Source organism: Notolabrus celidotus, chromosome 19, assembly GCF_009762535.1.
Source record: "Notolabrus celidotus isolate fNotCel1 chromosome 19, fNotCel1.pri, whole genome shotgun sequence".
NCBI classification, from domain to species: Eukaryota; Metazoa; Chordata; class Actinopteri; order Labriformes; family Labridae; genus Notolabrus; species Notolabrus celidotus.
In genome coordinates, this window is record NC_048290.1 from 16,384,041 (window position 1) to 16,403,478 (window position 19,438).

Genomic DNA, 19,438 nt, shown 5'->3' on the forward strand with positions numbered 1-19,438 from the left:
CCCCTGACCACTTATCTGCTTTCAAAAAATTTAATTCGTTAGATTTCTTCTTTTGTTTTGCCCTGGTTCATCACAGCTGGAATCACCAATGAAAGACTTTCACTGCAGATTAAATCTGAAGTTAATGTCCTCCATGTTTTATATCATTGTGATTGTTGGTGATTAGGGATGAGAGCTTTCAGTCGCTTAACCACTGTCACCCTCGGTAGTTGGCTCCAGATTTACGGGTTGGTTAGATTAATTATTAGTATTTTTATTACTGTAGGCCCGAAAAGCCAGTCCAATTATGAACGACCACAGGACGTAATTAATCAGTTTTTAACTTAATTAATAACAATATGCCGACTTACAATACATCCAAGAGCTACATTTGTTTTGATTTCTCTCTCTTAGTTCAGTATTTTTAATTGCCTTGTATTTTTTTTTTTACATTCATCAATTTCTGTTGTACTATTTTTGGTGAATAGACACAAAGGACGTCAGGATTTCAGATTTTTTAACAACGAAAAAGAAACTTGTGAACATACAGGCTCCGGTGATTACACGTTTAAAAGCTCCTCTGCACTAAAAGACCGAACAAACTCAAGGGGAAATTAATTTAAAAAAACATGTTTGGTATCATTTGATTAATGAAACCTTAAATGTTGATAATATGTGCTTTAAACCGTTGAAATTAATTAAAATATATATATCTATGTATTTTTTCAGTTTCCACAGACATTTTATTTAATCCCTAAAATAGAAAACAATTTGTGGGATTTTTCCTGAGCATATTAAATGTATTAGATGGTCAGTAATGGGTTAAAAGTGTGATAAATTAACTGCATAAATATTTAAGTTAGTTTTTGATCAGAAATGTTAACATCTTGTATTTCAGTCCCCCTGCTGAGGAAATCAAACCAAAAAACTCCCACCCCTCTGGAGCTACAGCCCCACAATCTTCCCATGATGCACCCTGATTCTGCCTCCATTGGTAATCAATGGGAGACTGGTAAAACCTGATCGCCAGGGACTGAGGGAGGGGATCAATACCAGCAGGAAACTGATGTGAGAACCAAGGATGGAGGGAGAGAAAGTTAACGACAGACGGTGAGAGAAAAAGTTTAGTTAAAAAAAGATTAAAAAATGAATTCAGGAGGATTAATGGGAGAAATTTCACTCTGTGGGATGACAGGAAAAGTTCCCTAAAACAAAAGAGTGACAGAGCTGTGGGAGGATGGGGGAGTCAGGGGGCAGTCAAAGGGGGACGGGGGGGGACACTGTCCTTACAGCAAATGTCAGGAGACAGAAAATCTGGGGAAATAATTGAAAAACACGATTAAGTTGATAGAGAAAAAAGATTTGAGTCCTGAAACGGTGGCTGCCCTTCCAAGCGGGCCGAGTCCATCTGAAGGTTAAGTGTATTTTACCGTCTTAAGACACAGACGGAGGAGCTATCTGCGCTCGCTGGAAACAATGCTTCAATTAGATATGGAATGGGAGGGGGGAGGGAGGGGGGTGAGGGGGGAGGGAGGGGGGTGAGGGGGGAGTCAGGGGGCGTCCTCATGGGAGACAACAAATAAACTGGACACAAGTTTGTAAGAGAGACTAGACGGATTCAAACGGCTGTTTCTGCTTTCTACTTCTTGTCAAGAGTTCATTTGTAGAATGACTTGCCTTCTTAATGTGTTTGAGACCATCAGTTGTGTTGTTCAGAGGTAGGGTTAGCACACAATCGATAGCCCTATTCGACTACTGTTGTAATCCATATTATGGTAAAACCAGATTATTGTCTTCAGTATTAATCTACAATGTTCAAAATAATCAAAATAAATAAAAACCACTGAATGAGAAGGTGTGTCCAAACTTTTGACTGGTAGCGTATATTTCAAGAAAAAAACTTGACTTACATTTGAGTCAACATGATATTTAAACCAAACACAACCCTTCTATCAGATCTGATTACAACCCAAATCAGACCTCTGTCTTTTTTCTACTGCTTAACCTTACAAACAATGCAAAAATCACCTAAAAGATTACTTTTCCAATGCAAACAATATCCGATTGACTCAGGTATCTATCTAACATCATAAGAATCCATAAGACATTTTCTGAAGTTATGCACCAAATAAGCATGAAGGGAGTGCAAGAAAAGTCAAGGATGCAACCTTTTTTGCTCCACTGGGGTCTAAGCTTTTGTTGATTTACTCACAAAGCAAAGTTTGACTCTTTCCTTACGTTCGGTGCTTCATTTTTAAGCCTCCCTTAATAGGATAACGTCTGTGGAGTTGCAGTGAAAGCACATGTAGGAACCCTTTGACTACCCATGCCATGATTCATTTCGAGTGCATGAAGGCTCGAGTTGGTAAAACTGAAAGCCTGAGATCTCATTCCATCCCCCTTATCAACAATGTGTTTGTGCAGCAGGTTAATTCAGGATGGGGCAGGTTTTTAATATAACCAACCGAGTGGCTGTCAGCTTCATGCTGCTAATGTGACGGACTGAACAATCGTACCTGATGTTAATTACTCTGATGCAGAGACAGAGAACAGCCTGCATCACATCGCTGCTTCATAAAGACGGAATTAGTGTCAGGGAAGACAGCATGGTTTAGTCAGTGTCCCGTCTTACTGACCGGTGAATCGAAGCAAAAGGAGAGATCTGACTTCATCTCTGCTTTATGAGAATTAGAAAGGGTTGAAAGTTATTTAAGCTTCATTTGAAGACAAAGAGAAGGGAGGAGAGGAGATTATAAGGGGCAAGAAGAGAGTACAGTGTAACGTTTTAACGCAGCTTTCATGTAAAAAATGGACGTTCAAATGCAAAACGTTCCCATTTGGGTTTTCAAAGTAGTGACATTGGAGTGTTTGTGCTAACTTCTTTTCTTCTCCGAACACAAACAACAAAAAGATCAATGGATATAAGGGTCGAGGAGAGGAGAGCAGCCGTTTCTCATATAACACCAACCTGAAATAAAAGCAAACAGAAGAGAGTTGTTTCTCTGTCGTTCTTCTGTGAAATGGAGGAGAAATAAGGAAGAAGTTTGATGACAGATTTACAGTTTGTTGTTTTGAAGTCTGAAGTTTTGGATCAATTCAAGACGTCTGACAGGTAATCCTGCTGGATTACAAACAGCAGGCGGTTAAAAGACAAATTATCTGAGAACACCTGAACTCAACGCTTTCCTGAGCCGAATCATTGAGGACGGTAAAGAAAAATAAAAATAAAGATGGGAATAGACTGAATCCTTACACAGTATAAAAAAGTGAAGGTATGGATGTTTGTTTTGTGACTGGCTTTTTGAACTTTGCCATCTTGTTGTTTTTGGATAGGATATGCTATTAAAGGTAATGTCACAACAGCTTATGGTCTTTGGTTTGGCAGTCTGTTGTTGTAGGGTCAGTATTTGGAGACAGAAGCGACCATATATGGACATAAGGGTAGAGCACAACTAATCGTTGTGTTAAGAAACTTATATAAAATGCATTGCAGAATAAAAAATATTGAACGATACAGGGCACAAAAAATTAAGGATGGACTAAATTGTCCTGGTTCGAGTGACCAGGGTATGTTCGACTAAGCAAAAGAAGAAAAACAGGGATGCCTTGTGATGAAGAGTTAACTGAGAAATGAGCTGATTTTAACCCAACTTGGAAAATTTGTCAGTCAACAACCAAGTCCAACACCAAACCAGTCAGTCTCTCCATGTAACCCAGAAATCCAGTCAGTAAACCAGTTTTCATTATTCTCCCTGGCTCTCCATCTACATCTGCATTCACACTATGAGCAGGCTGCACCACACACACACTGACACACACACACACTCACTCACTCATACACAAACACACAGGAACACACACAACCCCAAGGCCAGTGCTTTATCTTTGTGACACATTCATAAACCCTGACACACACACACACATACACACAAACACACACTCTGCCCATCCCCCCTTCATGTGCACATGATCGCACTGTCCACTCGACCATAAGACAGGTGTGTGTGTGTGCGGGAGTGTAAGTGTGAATGTGTGTGGGTGAATAAAAGACAGACAGACAGATAGAGAAAACATGGTGACGTTCATTTTTGAGGTGAGAAGTATTAAAGGTTACTTAATCTTAGTGCGTTTCATTTTTCTGTTTTTGTGTACATAGTGTCTCAATCATGTTTATTGCAGTTTTTTGATCAGATTTCAACTTTTAGATCCGTCACTGAAAAGACTCCTCTATAAAACCACATATAACCCGCACCACATGAAACCTGAATCTCCATTCACTTAGTAACTGTCCAATAAAACAAAGAAAACAACGAAATAAACATTTAAACGTAAAAATATACTGAAATATATTATACTGCAGCACTAAAACAGACAGATATCTGCTTGGGTCAAGGCCTGTTGGACTCCAAAAAGATCCCTATTTAAAAAAAGTCATGGCAGTCCATGGACATTGACTTGTGGTTAGATACCAGGTTACATGACATAAATACAGTGATTTATTTTCACAGAAAATCAATTTTCAATCAATCAATGAATCAAATTCTCTGTGGTCATTTAACCAGCTTTTGGTTATTTTGGCGGTGTGGGCAGGTGTCAAGTCCTGCAGAAGGAAGCATGAAATGCAAACCGCGTTGACTCTGGACTTAAAAAAAAAACATACCTCTTTTCAACCAACGTGAACGTGGTTCTAGTTCCGGGCTGGTGCTCGCGCTGGTTTCGGAGCTGGTTGAACCCATAAACCAACACGGCACCCGTTTGTCTTTCCACCCGCTCGAGCCCGTGGAAGAGACATGTCATGACCTCAGATTTACGTGACCACTTTTCCTAGCAGCGCTACTTTCCGTGAACTTTGCCTCATAACAACAACGATGGTGGACAACAGCAACTTGTCTCCTCGGCCAACCACTGCTTTGCCTTGGAATCCATTAGTGTTTTTTATTTTTTTGCTGCAGGACAATGGCGGAAACCTAGACCAGCAAGGAGTTGGAGCCTCTCTGGAACCGGTTTTCCCGGCCAGGAGCCGCTTCACTCACAGTCAAAACACGTAAAAAACGGTTCTCAATTGAGTGCCGGCTCCGAAGCGGCCCTGAAACTGCCTCTTTCGAAAAGAGTTAACAGTGGACCAACACCAGCAGATGACATGGTGCCCCAAACCATGTATATTATATACCAATTTCACTTTCTCATCTCCCTCTATCCCTCTCTCCAACACGATCTCAGCAGATGTATGTCTAACATGAGTCTGGTCCTGCTGGAGGTTTCTGCCTGTTAAAGGAAGTTTGTCCTTGCCACTGTAACTTGCTAAATGCTGCAAAGGTCTCTGCTCATGGTGGATTAAGATGAGATCAGACTGAGTCCTGTCTGTAAGATGGGACTGGATCTTATCCTGTCTTGATGTTGGGTCTTTGTTAATAATAGAACATAAAGTACGGTCTAGACCTGCTCTGTTTGCAAAGAGTCTGAGGATAACATTTGTTGGGATTCGGCACTTGATTAAAACACTGCAGATTAAACTTAACCTCAGCACATCTTACCATCTCATACTACACATACACCATACTTCACATTATATGACAGTAGGCGGTTCTTTCTTCTGTTGTTTCAGCAGAGACAGCAGAAAAACATTCCTGTACATTAATGATATCTGGACAATAACTTCACTGCTCCGTCTGTAACACAATAACTCTCTCACACACCAGCTGGGTCCCTCACTGCGGGGAACACAAGAGACACAATCATCAGAAACAATCAGTCGCAGCTCGGACCATTTATCTCTCCATAAGTTCAATCAGGTCTGAGGAGAAATGTGATCTGACCCAAACGACCTCCAGGCTCTGGGATTAGATTAGCAGGGGAGGCTAGCATTTCAGCTAACCAAATCACAGCAGGGCTAATGACACCGGGAGGTGAGGGTCAGTGTGACCTTTGACATCTGACCTCTATCTGTGCTGGTGGGGACCCCTCAAAAGGACACTGCTTTACTCTATACCTCCACAAACAAACAAGACACAGAGCTGTCAGAGAGTTATTCTACAAGGATGATCCAGATTTTGATTCCACGTGCCGTTGGCGGCAAGGATGAGCTGAAAACGCCTTCAAGGCTCCTAATCTTAGAGACAAAAGGCCTGACAGCTCAGAGAAAAAGTGTGTGTGTGTGTGTGTGTGTGTGTGTGTGTGTGTCTGTGTGTGTGTGTGTGTGTGTGTGTGTGTGTGTGTGTGTGTGTGTTTGAGTGGGCGAGTGAGGGGGCGATGGTGTTCTGTCCAGCAGGGACCTTTGACCTCCCTGGGGTCGGCCCCTCCATCATAGGCAGAGATGAGATCGTCCTTCAATCTCCTCTCCAGAGCAGAATCATGTTTTCGTTCAACAAGGATCTGATCAGGTTTGCAGAGACGTCGTGTTGAACTGAACACAAGAGTCACCAATGTAATCATGGCTCGAAAAAACAGCCAGTGTGTCGTAACATTGACAACAAAACAACATGAAGGACATTTGTTATTCTTTATGATCCGTCATGTCAGGAGATTTCAATAAAAACAGTGTGTGGGTGTGTGTCGGAGCAGTGACTGAGACTGAGAAATGTGTGCTTGTGTGTGTGTGTGTAAGTCAGGGTTGTGGCTCCTAATGACATCCCCTGACACTGCTGCTGTCATAATTACTTCACACACACACACAGGTTCACGTGTGTGTGTGTGTGTGTGTGTGTGTGTGTGTGTGTGTGTGTGTGTGTGTGTGTGTGTGTGTGTGTGTGTGTGTGTGTGTGTGTGCGTGTGTGTGAGAGAGAGAGAGAGAGAGAGGGTGCGTGTATCATCTCTGGTCTGGGAGGTTTTGCAGCTGAGGCACCGAGCAACAACTGTTGTCACCTGCGTATCCTAAACTCTGTGTATTTCTGTGTGTGTGTGTGTGTGTGTGTGTGTGTGTGTGTGTGTGTGTGTGTGTGTGTGTGTGTGTGTGATAGGGGAGACAGTAGGCTGAGGTGATGAGTCTATCGCTGTTGAAACAGCCTGAGGCCAAGTGTTTCTGTTGCTGTCTACATCTCTGTCCTTTCCTTTGTCTCCTCTCTGAACGCCTCCTTTTTTTGTTTCCTCTCCTCAATTCCTTCTCTCATTCTCTCCTTTTACTCCTCTAATCTCTTCCTCCCCTTTTTTCCATTACTGTAGAGAGGAGGAATGATTACAGCCCACATGCATAATTCTGTGTTGCACTATAAGAGGCTGTGTCCACAAAGGCGTTTTTTGGGCTTGGAGCACCCACGACCACAGTTTCAGAGCACTTCTTAGCGAAAGTAACGAAAGTAGTCCGCTGCACTTTTGCTTCCCTAAGTAGTGTCTGTTTTAAAATTCTCTGTTTGCTTCAAATTTGCTTTCATTCAATGACATTTCAACAACAAACCTTTCCTGTCTTCCTCTAAGGCAAGAGAAAAGCCCTAAAACATACTTAACTTAAAATAAGGTAAGATTTTTAATGATTGCACTCCAAGTTCAAAATGAAATGTGGATTCTGTTTGAGCAAGACTGCAGGATGCATCGTGTCTAAATTCTAAGAAACAGAAACATGACCATCAAGCCTTTAAGGTCGTCTCTGCCCCTACATGTTTAGATCGAAGCTGTAACCGTAGTCACTCCCACATATAGCACATGTCCACTCCAGTGATCATGGTTCTGCTTCATGCACATCCTCACCCCTTAACACCACTCGACAGTGACACAAAGTCTAAGAGCAGAAAAGTTTGGAAACTGGATGAGTTTGTTTTCCTCCACAGCAGAGAAGATTCAGACTCTCCTCTGAGTTTGAGGATTCTACTAACAGATTTAATACTGCTGAGACTGAATGGGGTGAAAAAACACAGAGCTGTCAATAGGAGAAAAATGAGCTGGGAGAAATGATAAATCGTCAGACACATCTGTGATATTGACCAGTCTGAGAGGAGGACAGAGGGAGCAGGACGGAAAGAGACAGGAAGACCATGTTTCAGACATTTTATATGTTTTTATGTGGTTTATTTTGATGATTTGTAATTTTCCTTTAAAATAATTCAGTTAAATCTTTTTAAAACTTCAATAATCGATTTTATCTAAAGGCAATGAAAAGAGTGCTAAGATCACAGGCACTGACTGAGAAATGAAATGCATTCAAAACACAGCCGATCAAGTCAATCATACCATCCTAAAGTTATATTTTGTATCAGTATCAGTGTGTGTCAGTGCCTGCAGCAGATCCACCTGTGTGTGTGTGTGTGTGTGTGTGTGTGTGTGTGTGTGTGTGTGTGTGTGTGTGTGTGTGTGTGTGTGTGTGTGTGCGTGTGTGTGTGTGTGTGTGTGTGTGTGTGTGTTTGTCTGTCTGTCACCGTTAAACCTTCAGGTAAATGTGACAAAAGAGAAATGGACTGGAAAAGTGTGTGTTGGTGTGTTTTCTCCACCTGTACTGCAGGTGTCAGTCGTTTTCTGAGAAGTGTTTCTCACCTTTATCATGTGTTTGTATGTGTGTGTGTGTGTGTGTGTGTGTGTGTGTGTGTGTGTGTGTGTGTGTGTGTGTGTGTGTGTTTTTACACTAAACACCACACTGCTTTTAACACTACACAGGTCACAGAACGCCGGCCTTACACACTCGGTGTGATTAACCCACGCTGAGTTAGCAGAGCTGAATTCCTGAGTTCTGCAGCTCGTAGATGAAAAATGATTTTTTAATGTTCTAATATGAAACCAGACGAGGCCTCGCGGCTCACAGGGGGAATGATTCATTCATTTCATGAAGCAAACACACACTCACATTGTTTCACAGTAAGTTTCAGGTGAAATATGAGCGGTACAACTCGCTTGTAAACATAAAAAACTCAGTTGTCGAAGTTAATCCAGGCCCCGTGTGAGGAGCAGTGACTGCTCACTGACACAGTCTCTACTAAGAGACAGGAGGCTGAGGGGTGTCAAGCTACTCACCACATCTGCAGATATCGGTTATCTGCTACACATTCCAATTATTGGTATGAGCACAAGCTTCCAAGATTTCAGACCCTCATGTGCAGTAAGAATAACTCTTCATTTCCACTGCATGCTTGTGTACTGCAGTCCACGTCGCTTCAATGTGTTGTTACAATTTTGGAGGAGGTGCATATCAGGCTATATGTGCAGGCATCTGCATTGGAACAGGGCTACACAGACCTATGGCATAGGCTATGGCACCAATTGGGTGTAGAAGTATAAACCAAGCTTTAAGTGTGCAGCAGCGGGTCTAGAAACACAAGGAACGACTACAGTGAGTGTGACCAGATCCAGGTGGCCCAGACTCGTCTCATGAGTAAACCATTGTCTGACTGCTCTTATTTGTCAAACTCATCATTGGTTCCTAAATAAATTCTTTGTCACCACTTCAAGGTTTTCCACCCCAAAATGTCTGTAAACAAACATTGTGATTTGGTCTTATGATGGAAGGAAGATTTGCTGTATTGAAGAAAGACGTATCAGCCAAATTAAATTCAAAATGCAGTTTTTTGATGTCAGGAATCTTTAAAAAGTATGTCCATTTCATTGCTTTCATTGCTCGCTGTAATTATCTCAATTATTTCTCAGGTTCATTTCTATCATACTTTTGGAAAACTGGAAAGTTGTCATCATCATTTTAATAACCAGTGAACTGGAAAAAGGCTGACTTTTTCTGGAAAAATCAAATTCCCATCACGACACTGAGCTTTGTTTTCCAAGAGTCCGTTAAATTAAAGACCGAGCTAAAATGATCCATTCACACTCTTAAATCGAAGACTGTTAAAGCTTTAAGGTAAAATGAATGAATGTAACTAGTTCCTACCTGCGGTGATGTCATCATCCGTTACGTCCATTTCCTCTGCAGGAGCTGTGGTTTCTATTGGCTGAACCTCAGGAGGAGGCGGGGCCGGAGTGGAGGGCTCGGTGGCTGTTCCAGCTGAGGAGAGAAAGAGAGACGGAAAATTCATATCAAAAATCAGGGTTTAGGTTTCTTTTCATACACAGGGTTTGTATTTAGAAATCAAAAATAGATCTATTCTTATATTTCTCATAGTTTTTAAAAAGATCCTGATTTTCTGAAAGTCTTAAAGACAGATGGTGGGCCCACGTTTTGTTGTGATCCTCATTAACTTGCTAAGTGTCCTGGTTAAGAAGCTAATGAAGGTTTATATGGCATTCCTGTTATCTGGAGAATTAAAGGGAACACACACACACACACACACACAAACACACACACAAACTCCTCTATATTTAGTGTTTTCATTTAGCCTTTATCTCTCCGTTGCCAATTAAGAGAGGCTTTTCATTAACAGCAGGGTTAATGAATGGTGCTGCGCTAATGAATGAAGCGGCTAAAGGTAACAGAGCCTGCAACGGCCGCCACGCTAATCTGTGGAAAAACAGACTAATTGATTCATTACAGACATAAACACACACACACACACACACGCGCGCACACGCACGCATGCAGGCAGGCACCAAGTACATGCACACGCACACACACATACTCTGACTGTCCTTTTAAAAGGAAGCTGGATTTCTAGGATTCAGAAAGGAGAAAATGAAATATAAACACAACATTAACATTAAGAGTGTAATCATCTCTCGCAGGTTCACGAGTTTAATCTGAACACAACAGAAAAACTCAATCACCCCGTGTGTAATTATATTGATTAAAGCAGGTTAACACTGTGCTTCATGTTCCAATTAACCTGCACACACACGCTGCTGACAGCCCAACATAATGACCGTGTGAAGCTTTACATCACACACACACACACACACACAGAAACAGAAAGGCCATTACACAGGCCGACTGTTGATTATCTGTCTCAAACATTAAAGTGATAGAAACTTAATTGAACTTAATTAAAACATAATTGATGCTTTGCTGTGATTGGACGAGAAGAGGGGATGATGTTGAGGAGGGGATGATGTTGAGGCGGAATGATCATCTCTCTCTCTCTCTCTCTCTCTCCTCTCTCTCTCTCTCTCTCTCTCTCTCTCTCTCTCTCTCTCTCTTACTCTCTCTCTCTCTCTCTCTCTCTCTCTCTTTCTCTCTCTCTTTCTCTCTCTCTAGTTTGGTTCAGTACAGTTTGGGATGCTAAACCCTGATCTTGTTAGCGTTTCATTAGAAAACTGAATCCCTACTTGGTCTGCAGGGATGTAAGCCGGATGGCAAACTGCACAAAGCAAAAAAACTTCATGGACTTGTTTGCAATGTAATATCAGAACAATGTGCCAGAAGATGGAGCAGATAGAGGGAGAATTAATACACAACTTATGGTGCTACTACCAGCCGCAATCCAGTCTTAGTGAATTTCCCTTTTTGTATGTAGCATATCACAAGTTTGCAAAATTCTGTCTTCTTAAAGTGTAAAGAAAAATGATTTTGCTTCGATTTACTGCAATAATAGGGTCGAAATGATGCAAAAATAACTTAATCATGATGCAGATTTTGTGAAAAGTCCGGTTTTTAAACAGGATGAGAGGCCGACGACAGAGTTTAGATGACTGTTTGTGTTATAACATCACAACATCAGGAGAATCTCAAGGCTGGTGGCTTTAGACCTTTCTTATTAGGCGTGCACAGCAGAAATATTTGGACATAATTTGAGTTCCACCAAGCTGCACAAAAAGTGTGCTTTACTTTCAGTCTGAACATCCTACAAAATCCAAATCTGTCTTACAACAAAACTTCTTTAAAATCATGCTGGAGAAAAATAAATAAATACTTTGACACACTCATCCATCACTCCAGCCTCCACACCCTGAAACCTCTACGTTCACTTTCACCAAATCATATCATGAGTACAGAAAACAAATCTCTTATTCTGCACATAACTACATAACATCACATTTCTGTTCTATAATAAACTAATGTGCAGATTTGGCAACAATTCTGTGTGTGCTGGTTAAAACGACTTCAAACACACACACACAGGGCCTATAACTCAGCCGTCCTCCACGACTGGGAATGAGAACGAGTGAGCTGCAGGAGCTGAGGGAGAAAAAGAGAAGAGGGAGGTGGAGGAGGGGTGGATGACAGGGAGGAGGAGGAGGAGGAGGAGGCGTGCTGCCCTGCTCCAAGGTCAAGCTTGTCATGTCAGCCATGACACATAGCTCCCAGCATGCCTTGTTAACCTTCCAGGATCTGGTGCTCCTTCTCTTCGGCTCTACTCTCTGAGACTCGTCTGGTTAGAACGCACTCTTCTTGTTCTCTGAGTTGCAGCGTGATCGCCTCTCTTTTTTGTTTAGCTTCAAATCCAAGTTATAAAACACAGGACACTGGACTTTACATATGCAATGCATCCTTACACGACTATTAGAGTTATTTATTACAAGAAGTTCTGCAGAATTCTTTCTTGTGTTTGTCCCCCCGTTCCTCCGAAGTTGCAGTTTGCATCGCACAGAAGCTAAAGGAAATGCTTGTCCATCTTTTGAAGACACTGATGGACTATATGGGATTATAATGTGTTAAATACAGAAAAAACGGCATCCTTTTTTGCAGGAACATTGAGTCAAAGCAGTCTGGAGTGCAGCATAAGAGCCACAGGACTCATTCCCTGCTGTTGACACCTTCATCAAACAGGTAATTTGTCGTCCTCTCCAGCTGTAGAGTGGGTGGCGTTTGAAAGGAGACACCTGTATTTATCCATCAGCTTTAAGTGCTGAGGAAATGTCACTCTCTATCGCAGCGTGGGGCTCACGACACACACACACACACACACACACACACACACACACACACACACACACACACAGACACACACACACACACACACACACACACACACACACACACACACACACACACACACACACACACACACACACACACACAAAGAGCGGCCAAGGCTTTTCAGGTCTCCTAGAGGTGTGTAAAAGGCTTTAGCACAGAGAAAACAGGGCGAGCTGAAGTTGCAGAGAGTGAGAGAGAGAGAGGAAGGTACCGTGTCTGCTCGATCGCCACCTTGACGGAGTTGGAAAGATGTTATTAGCAATCTCTTTGAAAGCCAATCCAAACTGAGACTCGTCTAAAGTTCACACGCTAACACCAAACTTCTCTCAATCGTTTTCGTAGATGTGCTGCAGATGAACGAAGACGATAAGACAGATGTTTAGAGCTGGGAGAAGTCCAGAGCTGGAGGTTTGAGAGAGAGAGAGAATCATCCTGGGGGGGCTGCAGGGACGGAGAGAGGGGCTCCACACACTCTCATATTCACACACACTTGATTAAACAGAATCCCCAGCATTGTCCGGCCTCACACGCATGAACACACACAGTTATAAGGGTCAAAATGTGTGTGTGTGTGTGTGTGTGTGTGTGTGTGTGTGTGTGTGTGTGTGTGTGTGTGTGTGTGTGTGTGTGTGTGTAAAGCAGCTGTTTCTTTGATCACTGAACAGTAGTCAGTCACCATTTCCTCCCTCTCTCTCTCCTTTGGTCTATCATCCACCTCAATCGCTCAGTCCTGTTACTCTTAACTCATAAACCTGCTGCTGTTTAAGATCCGCCTCTTCTTCTTTTGTCGTGAAGCTTTCTCTTCATCACCTCTTTCCTCTAAACTTTCCTCACCTCCCCCTCATCACCTCCTCTGCTTCTTCTTCCTATTTCCTGCTTTCTTCCTGTCTTTCTTTTCACGCTCCAATTTGTTTTTCTTTCTGTTTTGCTTCACTTTCTCTTCTACATACAGCTCCAGAATCCCCTCCCTATCTGCTCCGTCTCAAGATCAAATTCTCAAAGCATACTGGGCTAAAGATATTGAAGCACAAATAAAGTTTTTCAGTTTGCTCTTGTGTTGTGTCTAACTGTGGAGATGAGCATCTCTCATCCTGGAGCTCAAATCAGTCCAACATGTGGATGGAAAACTCATCATTTATAATGAACTTCCTCCCTGGATGAAATCCTTCACATAGAAACGCTCTCATCGCCGTCCTGTAGAATAGCCCAGGCTGTCTCTACAGGTGTGGAGAAGTGCGCCCCTACAGTACATGTCAGGGTTGCACTTCGGATAGCCAGAGACCGATTTAACCCATATTATTTAAAATATTTGTGATATTAAGTGAAATTAAGAGACTTTTTGTTCTAATACATCATCTTTAGGTCATGTAGAAGGGGAATCATTGTCATGATCACTGGAAAATTTGAGCTGACAAACTCCGGCCCCGTTTCTAAGCTGACAGTCATATTTCCACAAACTGTGAGCGGCTGTTTGGACCGGTGTTTGTGAATAAGACTTTCTTTTTATAAAGGTATATTTCAGGGGCTTTTAAACCTTTATTCAGAGATGTAAGCCGGATGGCAAACTGAAAGGACAGGACAATGGATAGAGCAGGAAACAGTTGGGAAAGGGGCAGCAGGCTGGAATCGAACCCATGTCCCACGCAACTTAACCATTAGTCTAAATCGACACCTAAAGAGCCCAGTTTTGCCTAAAATGAATGCACAAAGACTCACTTAAATACTCATGGACTCATATCTTTAGATGGAGGTTGCCGCTTGTTTAAGACTTATATTGTAAAGTTTAAAGCTCTTCTCTTCTGTTGCTCCTGCATTGCTCTGTGCACAACGGCACAGATAAAAACAGAAAAGTGAAGAAATTACTTTGAAAAACTGAGAGTCAATTCAAGTTATTTGGCTGAAGAATAAACCATTTTTTAAGGTTAAGTCATCAATGTCTAGATCGAGAAGGAATACATCAAAAGCAACTGTAATTATACTTTTTTGCTGCATTTTAGTTTTTTTATTTATTATTATTATCATCATGTAATTTTTTGTTAATTGTAACGTTTTTTCTGGAATTTTCAGAAAATGTACCTTTTTTTTGTTTTCTGTACGTGTTTCATGTGTATAATATTCTGCCAATATTAAGGGGAGGGTTTTGTGTGTTTTCTGTATGTTTTGATACATTTTGTGAATAACCTGTAAAATGTGAAAATCAATAAAACATATGTTTACAAAATCAACAAATTAAAAGAGTTTTTATTTGTTATGAGCATCTGACTCGGACTGTGAAAGAAACCTGTCACTCTACCTCCTCTACTCTCCGTGGTAGACCAGCAGTTTTTACGTGCTAGTTTTGAATGGGGTCAGGAGAATGTAGAGACTGAAACGATGGGTCAGACTCCAGAAAAGGTTGGCCTTTTTTTCTTCAAAGGAATAAAAACTGTCAGCTTTGAGCTCACAATGTGTAAAATTGTATATTTGTTTTTTTTACAGCTTGGGGTTGTAAAGCCTCCCCCGGAGGATTCAGCACATTCCCTGACTTTGCTGTGATATTCCAGGATTTCCAGGACCAGCAGGAGTCATCTTACCGTCTGTTCCACAACTGCTGTGCAGCGCGCAGATCAGATTCAGTGACCCTTTAACCTCGCTCTATCTCCCTCTCTGTCTCCACTCCCTCCCCCTTCCATCCTCCATCCTCCCCTCGTCCCCTGAGGTCACCGGCCCCATCACTCCCCCACAAACCTCCCACCCTCCCCTTCTGCCTGCGGTACTGCTGTGGTAACACAACACTGACCGGTGCCCGTTTCCATGGCAACTGCTCCCCCGAGAAACCCCCAGCATCCTCAGCAACCACGGGGCAAGTCCCGAGCACACGCACACACAGAGACACACAGAGACACACACACACACACACACACACACAAAGAGAGAGACAGCATTTTTGAAGGCTGTTTCTAGTAAAAGGAGGTGGAGATTCACCTTCCCATCATCAGGTCTAACTATAGACTAAGGGATGGAGAGAGAGACAGAGAGAGAGACAGAGAGAGAGAGAGTTAGAGGGAGATAATACAAGGAATACAGACAGAAAGACGACAGAGACAGAAAGAGAAAAACGGGTACAGAGGGGAGACTTCAGGGTCAGATAAAGCTCAGATTTGAACAGGAGGGGCCTAGGGTTCCCGTGTCGCCCTCATTAGCGGATGTATCTCCTCGTTAAAGTGAAATACAGACCAATAAAAGCAGAGAAAGTGGGGGAAAAAGCTTCTTCCAACACAGCTAACTTGCAAACTTCCTGCAGGAAAAAGGCTCTTAAAAAATGGAGACGAGATGAATGCACCTGTTGAGGCTGCTGTGATCTCTGTGATCAGATATCTGCATAAAGACGAAGACTGAAGGGGAGTTTCTTGGAGTCTGAAGATTACTTGTTTCAATTTGTAATCCAAAAAGTGTTGACCATTCATGTTCAGGCTCACTTTTATGAAGGTATGTAGGTAAACTGTCTGTCTTGAGAGCAATTGGATTTTTCTTGGTACACGATAAACCCTGAAGTACAGACAACTCAAGACTGATCTGTGTCACCCAACTTGTACAGCAACAGTTCTTTCCTTATACCATACTATAAAATATGGAACAGCGAAATATTTTCATGCAACATGTGCATTGATATCTTCTTTTGCAAATCCTTAATGTGCCCAGGGTTGGTATTGGAAACACAAAAAGCACCTGATCTTCAAACCAACACTGCGTCAATGTGACCTCATCTCTATTTACAGATTCTACAGAAAAAATGGGGGATTACAACCAGGCAAAATTGCACTTTTAAAATGAGAAAATATTCGAAGTAACTCTTCGATTTTAACTAAATGAACGAATATTTGAAGATTCGATAATCATTGCCCATCCCTAATGACTAGTCATGTGTCAGCATGCTTTGGTGTCTGCAGGAAAAAGTCTACATGGAGAGCAAAAACAGGAGGAGCACAATCCAGCGTCATGACATCCATCGGCTCCCATTGTATGTAATCTGAGGAGGATTTATTTTTCCATATAAACAGATATCTGCATGAAGAGCAGCTAACAATCTGTTTTAGATCAAAATCGAAATTTGAGCAACAATGCTGCTTGATGCTGTGTCGCAAACTCTAATCATTGTTCAGATTTCTCAACATCCAGGAATGCATCGGGAATAATTGATCCAACCACGTTTGAAAAGTTTTGTTCTTCTCTTTTTGAGGACAGACGTGATAAAGCTTGATTTTTGACTTTGGACAAATCTGTATCATGATTTTGTTGTTTCAGCAAGCTAAAGACCTGTAATCTCTCAGTAAATCACATGTAGATTCTTGGTTTCATACCACTGAAGTGAAGCCTCTGTATAACTTAAGATTTACAGTGAAACTGAGACCCACCACAAGCAGATAAACGGGCACTACTCAACAAAATAAAACCAAGAAATGATGGCGTTGTTGTTGCAGATGTAAACCCCACACAGAAAAGTGAATATTGGCTGGAAGTCCGTCACACTAACTGCTGACTACACCAGAATTGCTAAGAAAAGTTAGCATGCGTTCCCAGAGAAATATCACCTATCGTTGCCAGATGATGATTGCAAACAACCATAAACATAGCCTAAAATGTATTTCCCTCTCTTTCAATGGGTCTTAAGAAGTGTAAAGTACTTACGGGAGCTGACAGTGTCCACATACTGGGGGAGGTAGGGAGCCCACAAGTCGATCGTGTCCTTACGTCCTGATTGGCCAATCCTTCTCAACTCAGCCAATAGGAGAGCTTGTGCTGCTTCTCGCACCTAAAAATGAACAGAGGGTAAAATTATGACTCTGAATGTTCTGATTAATATGTAATCTACTAAAGAGGGTCATTTTAATAGCCTATTGTATCTGCAGGTGACCTAAATATAAATATAGTAGGTGAAAGTCAGTACAAACATTTAGGAACAGAGCCCATACATTGGTGTGAATATTCAGTCATCAACAAAGCCTAACTGTTCCTTTAAGATGCTTTATTTTTCAGCTTGGAGCTATACTTCTGTCCAGGTTATACATTACCTCCAGGCAACGATCCTGCCACCTCCTCGCCAACATCTCCAGCAGAGGAGGTCTGAACTTGTCCAAGCCGAGGAGGTCAGGGAGCATGACACAGTGCATGGCTGCCAGCTGGCTCCAACCTAAACACACATACACACACATATACAGAGTCAGAAAAGACTGCTAGTGGATAGTTATCTAATTTTAAGCCTCACATGTGCTCACACAGAACCTTCACTGCTGTCATATGAAAAACCTGTTTTGTTTTAAGATACATAATATGAAACAACGGACAGAGCAAACACTATGCAGATGATGTGGCTCTTTACAGCCTCAGCCGCTCTATTTTCTGCGCATATTAATGTGTTGTAATTTTGGTCAGAGGAAAGGTCGAAGAGTACCAAAGCAATAAGGATTCAGCCTCTTCGGACCATAAATATCCTTTATCTATCAAATCAAAGTTCTGACTAATATACCGCTATGTTGCTATAATTAACTGGTGTAAAATAAGGGAAAAATAAAACAAATTCTGCTACTCCTGTTGCTACAATAACTAAGTCTCTTCCTACTGTTACTCTATTGTTTCTACCACTTCTGCTCTCTTTGCTGCTGCTATCAACTATTGCTTTTTAGTCCAAAATATTACTCTTCTGACTGCAACCCTGGACTCATTTCCACCAAGTGCAATGCCATGATGAGTGACTTTTGGAGAGAAAGCAAGTCATAGTTTAAAAGTCCTCCAATGGAGTCAAAGTCCCTTATTGTGTGTTATCATTTGAGTTGCTCTGTCAGGCTTTCCATATGACAACAGTGAGTTTCTCAGTCCTTACATACCTGTACACACGTTATACTTAAACAGTCTTCACACACTTATAACAACACAGGATGGTAATATTGTTGGTTTTTATTCGCAGTCTTGGTTAGAGCAAAGATTGTATTCCTGCTAACCAGAGCCTGTGTGATGGTGTTTAACGGGACGACAACAGATATACAGCACTGTCAGGTGGACCAACAACAGCCTCTTTACGATACCTTGGCATGATGAACTTTAAGGTGTTTAATTTTAACAACATTGCAATGTGTTGAAGAAGAAAAAACCCCAAAAACCAGGTAAGTCCTCTAAAGTATCCGGCTTAAACTGGTGCTACTTCCTTTATTTGTATTGTCCTGAGTGATTGCAGAGGAAATAAACATTCAAAATGTCTTGGTATCGCTGTAATCGGGCGTATATCTGGCTGTATCATTCTCAACCAAACATATAATCTTATTTTACACCAAACAGAGGAGGAATATACGCCAGCTTTAAAATGGGCGGGACAACATGTTGACTGAAATGTGTATTTGGTAATACTCAACATAAACCACGGTTCTTCTTCATATATTGCTTCAATATATGGTTTCCAGAGATGTATGTATGAAATGCTCTTAAATGGAAATTTTAAGTAGGAAAGAAATTTTGTATAAATTTCTTCTCCGAGGTCATCATGTAAACTTACCTCTGCCATTGAAATACACAGGGGAAACTAAAACCATTGTTACAAACACACTGCATTCAGGAGTCATCAACAGTAGAGGTTGACAGATTTATTGTCTGAATCATTTTAACATCTTTCTCACACGTTAATCGTCCCAGTAATGAAAAACAACAATCAGTCAACCTCTAGTAGAAATATTTGCAACACTGTCTTGCAGAAACCTTCAATTTTTAGAA

The 19,438-nt window shown here is 41.6% G+C and overlaps 1 protein-coding gene across 2 annotated transcripts in view; it reads right to left on the minus strand.

The window, feature by feature from the left end:
- LOC117830956 (WD repeat-containing protein 7) overlaps nucleotides 1–19,438 on the minus strand; it is a 105,617-nt gene that overhangs the window by 34,152 nt on the left and 52,027 nt on the right. For both annotated transcript variants that reach the window (XM_034709331.1, XM_034709330.1), the window contains exons 20-22: nucleotides 17,749–17,867; nucleotides 17,366–17,489; nucleotides 9,779–9,892 (exon numbers count right to left, since the gene is read on the minus strand). In XM_034709331.1, the coding sequence (XP_034565222.1) occupies nucleotides 9,779–9,892; nucleotides 17,366–17,489; nucleotides 17,749–17,867 (357 nt within the window). The remainder of the gene's footprint in view (nucleotides 1–9,778; nucleotides 9,893–17,365; nucleotides 17,490–17,748; nucleotides 17,868–19,438) is intronic.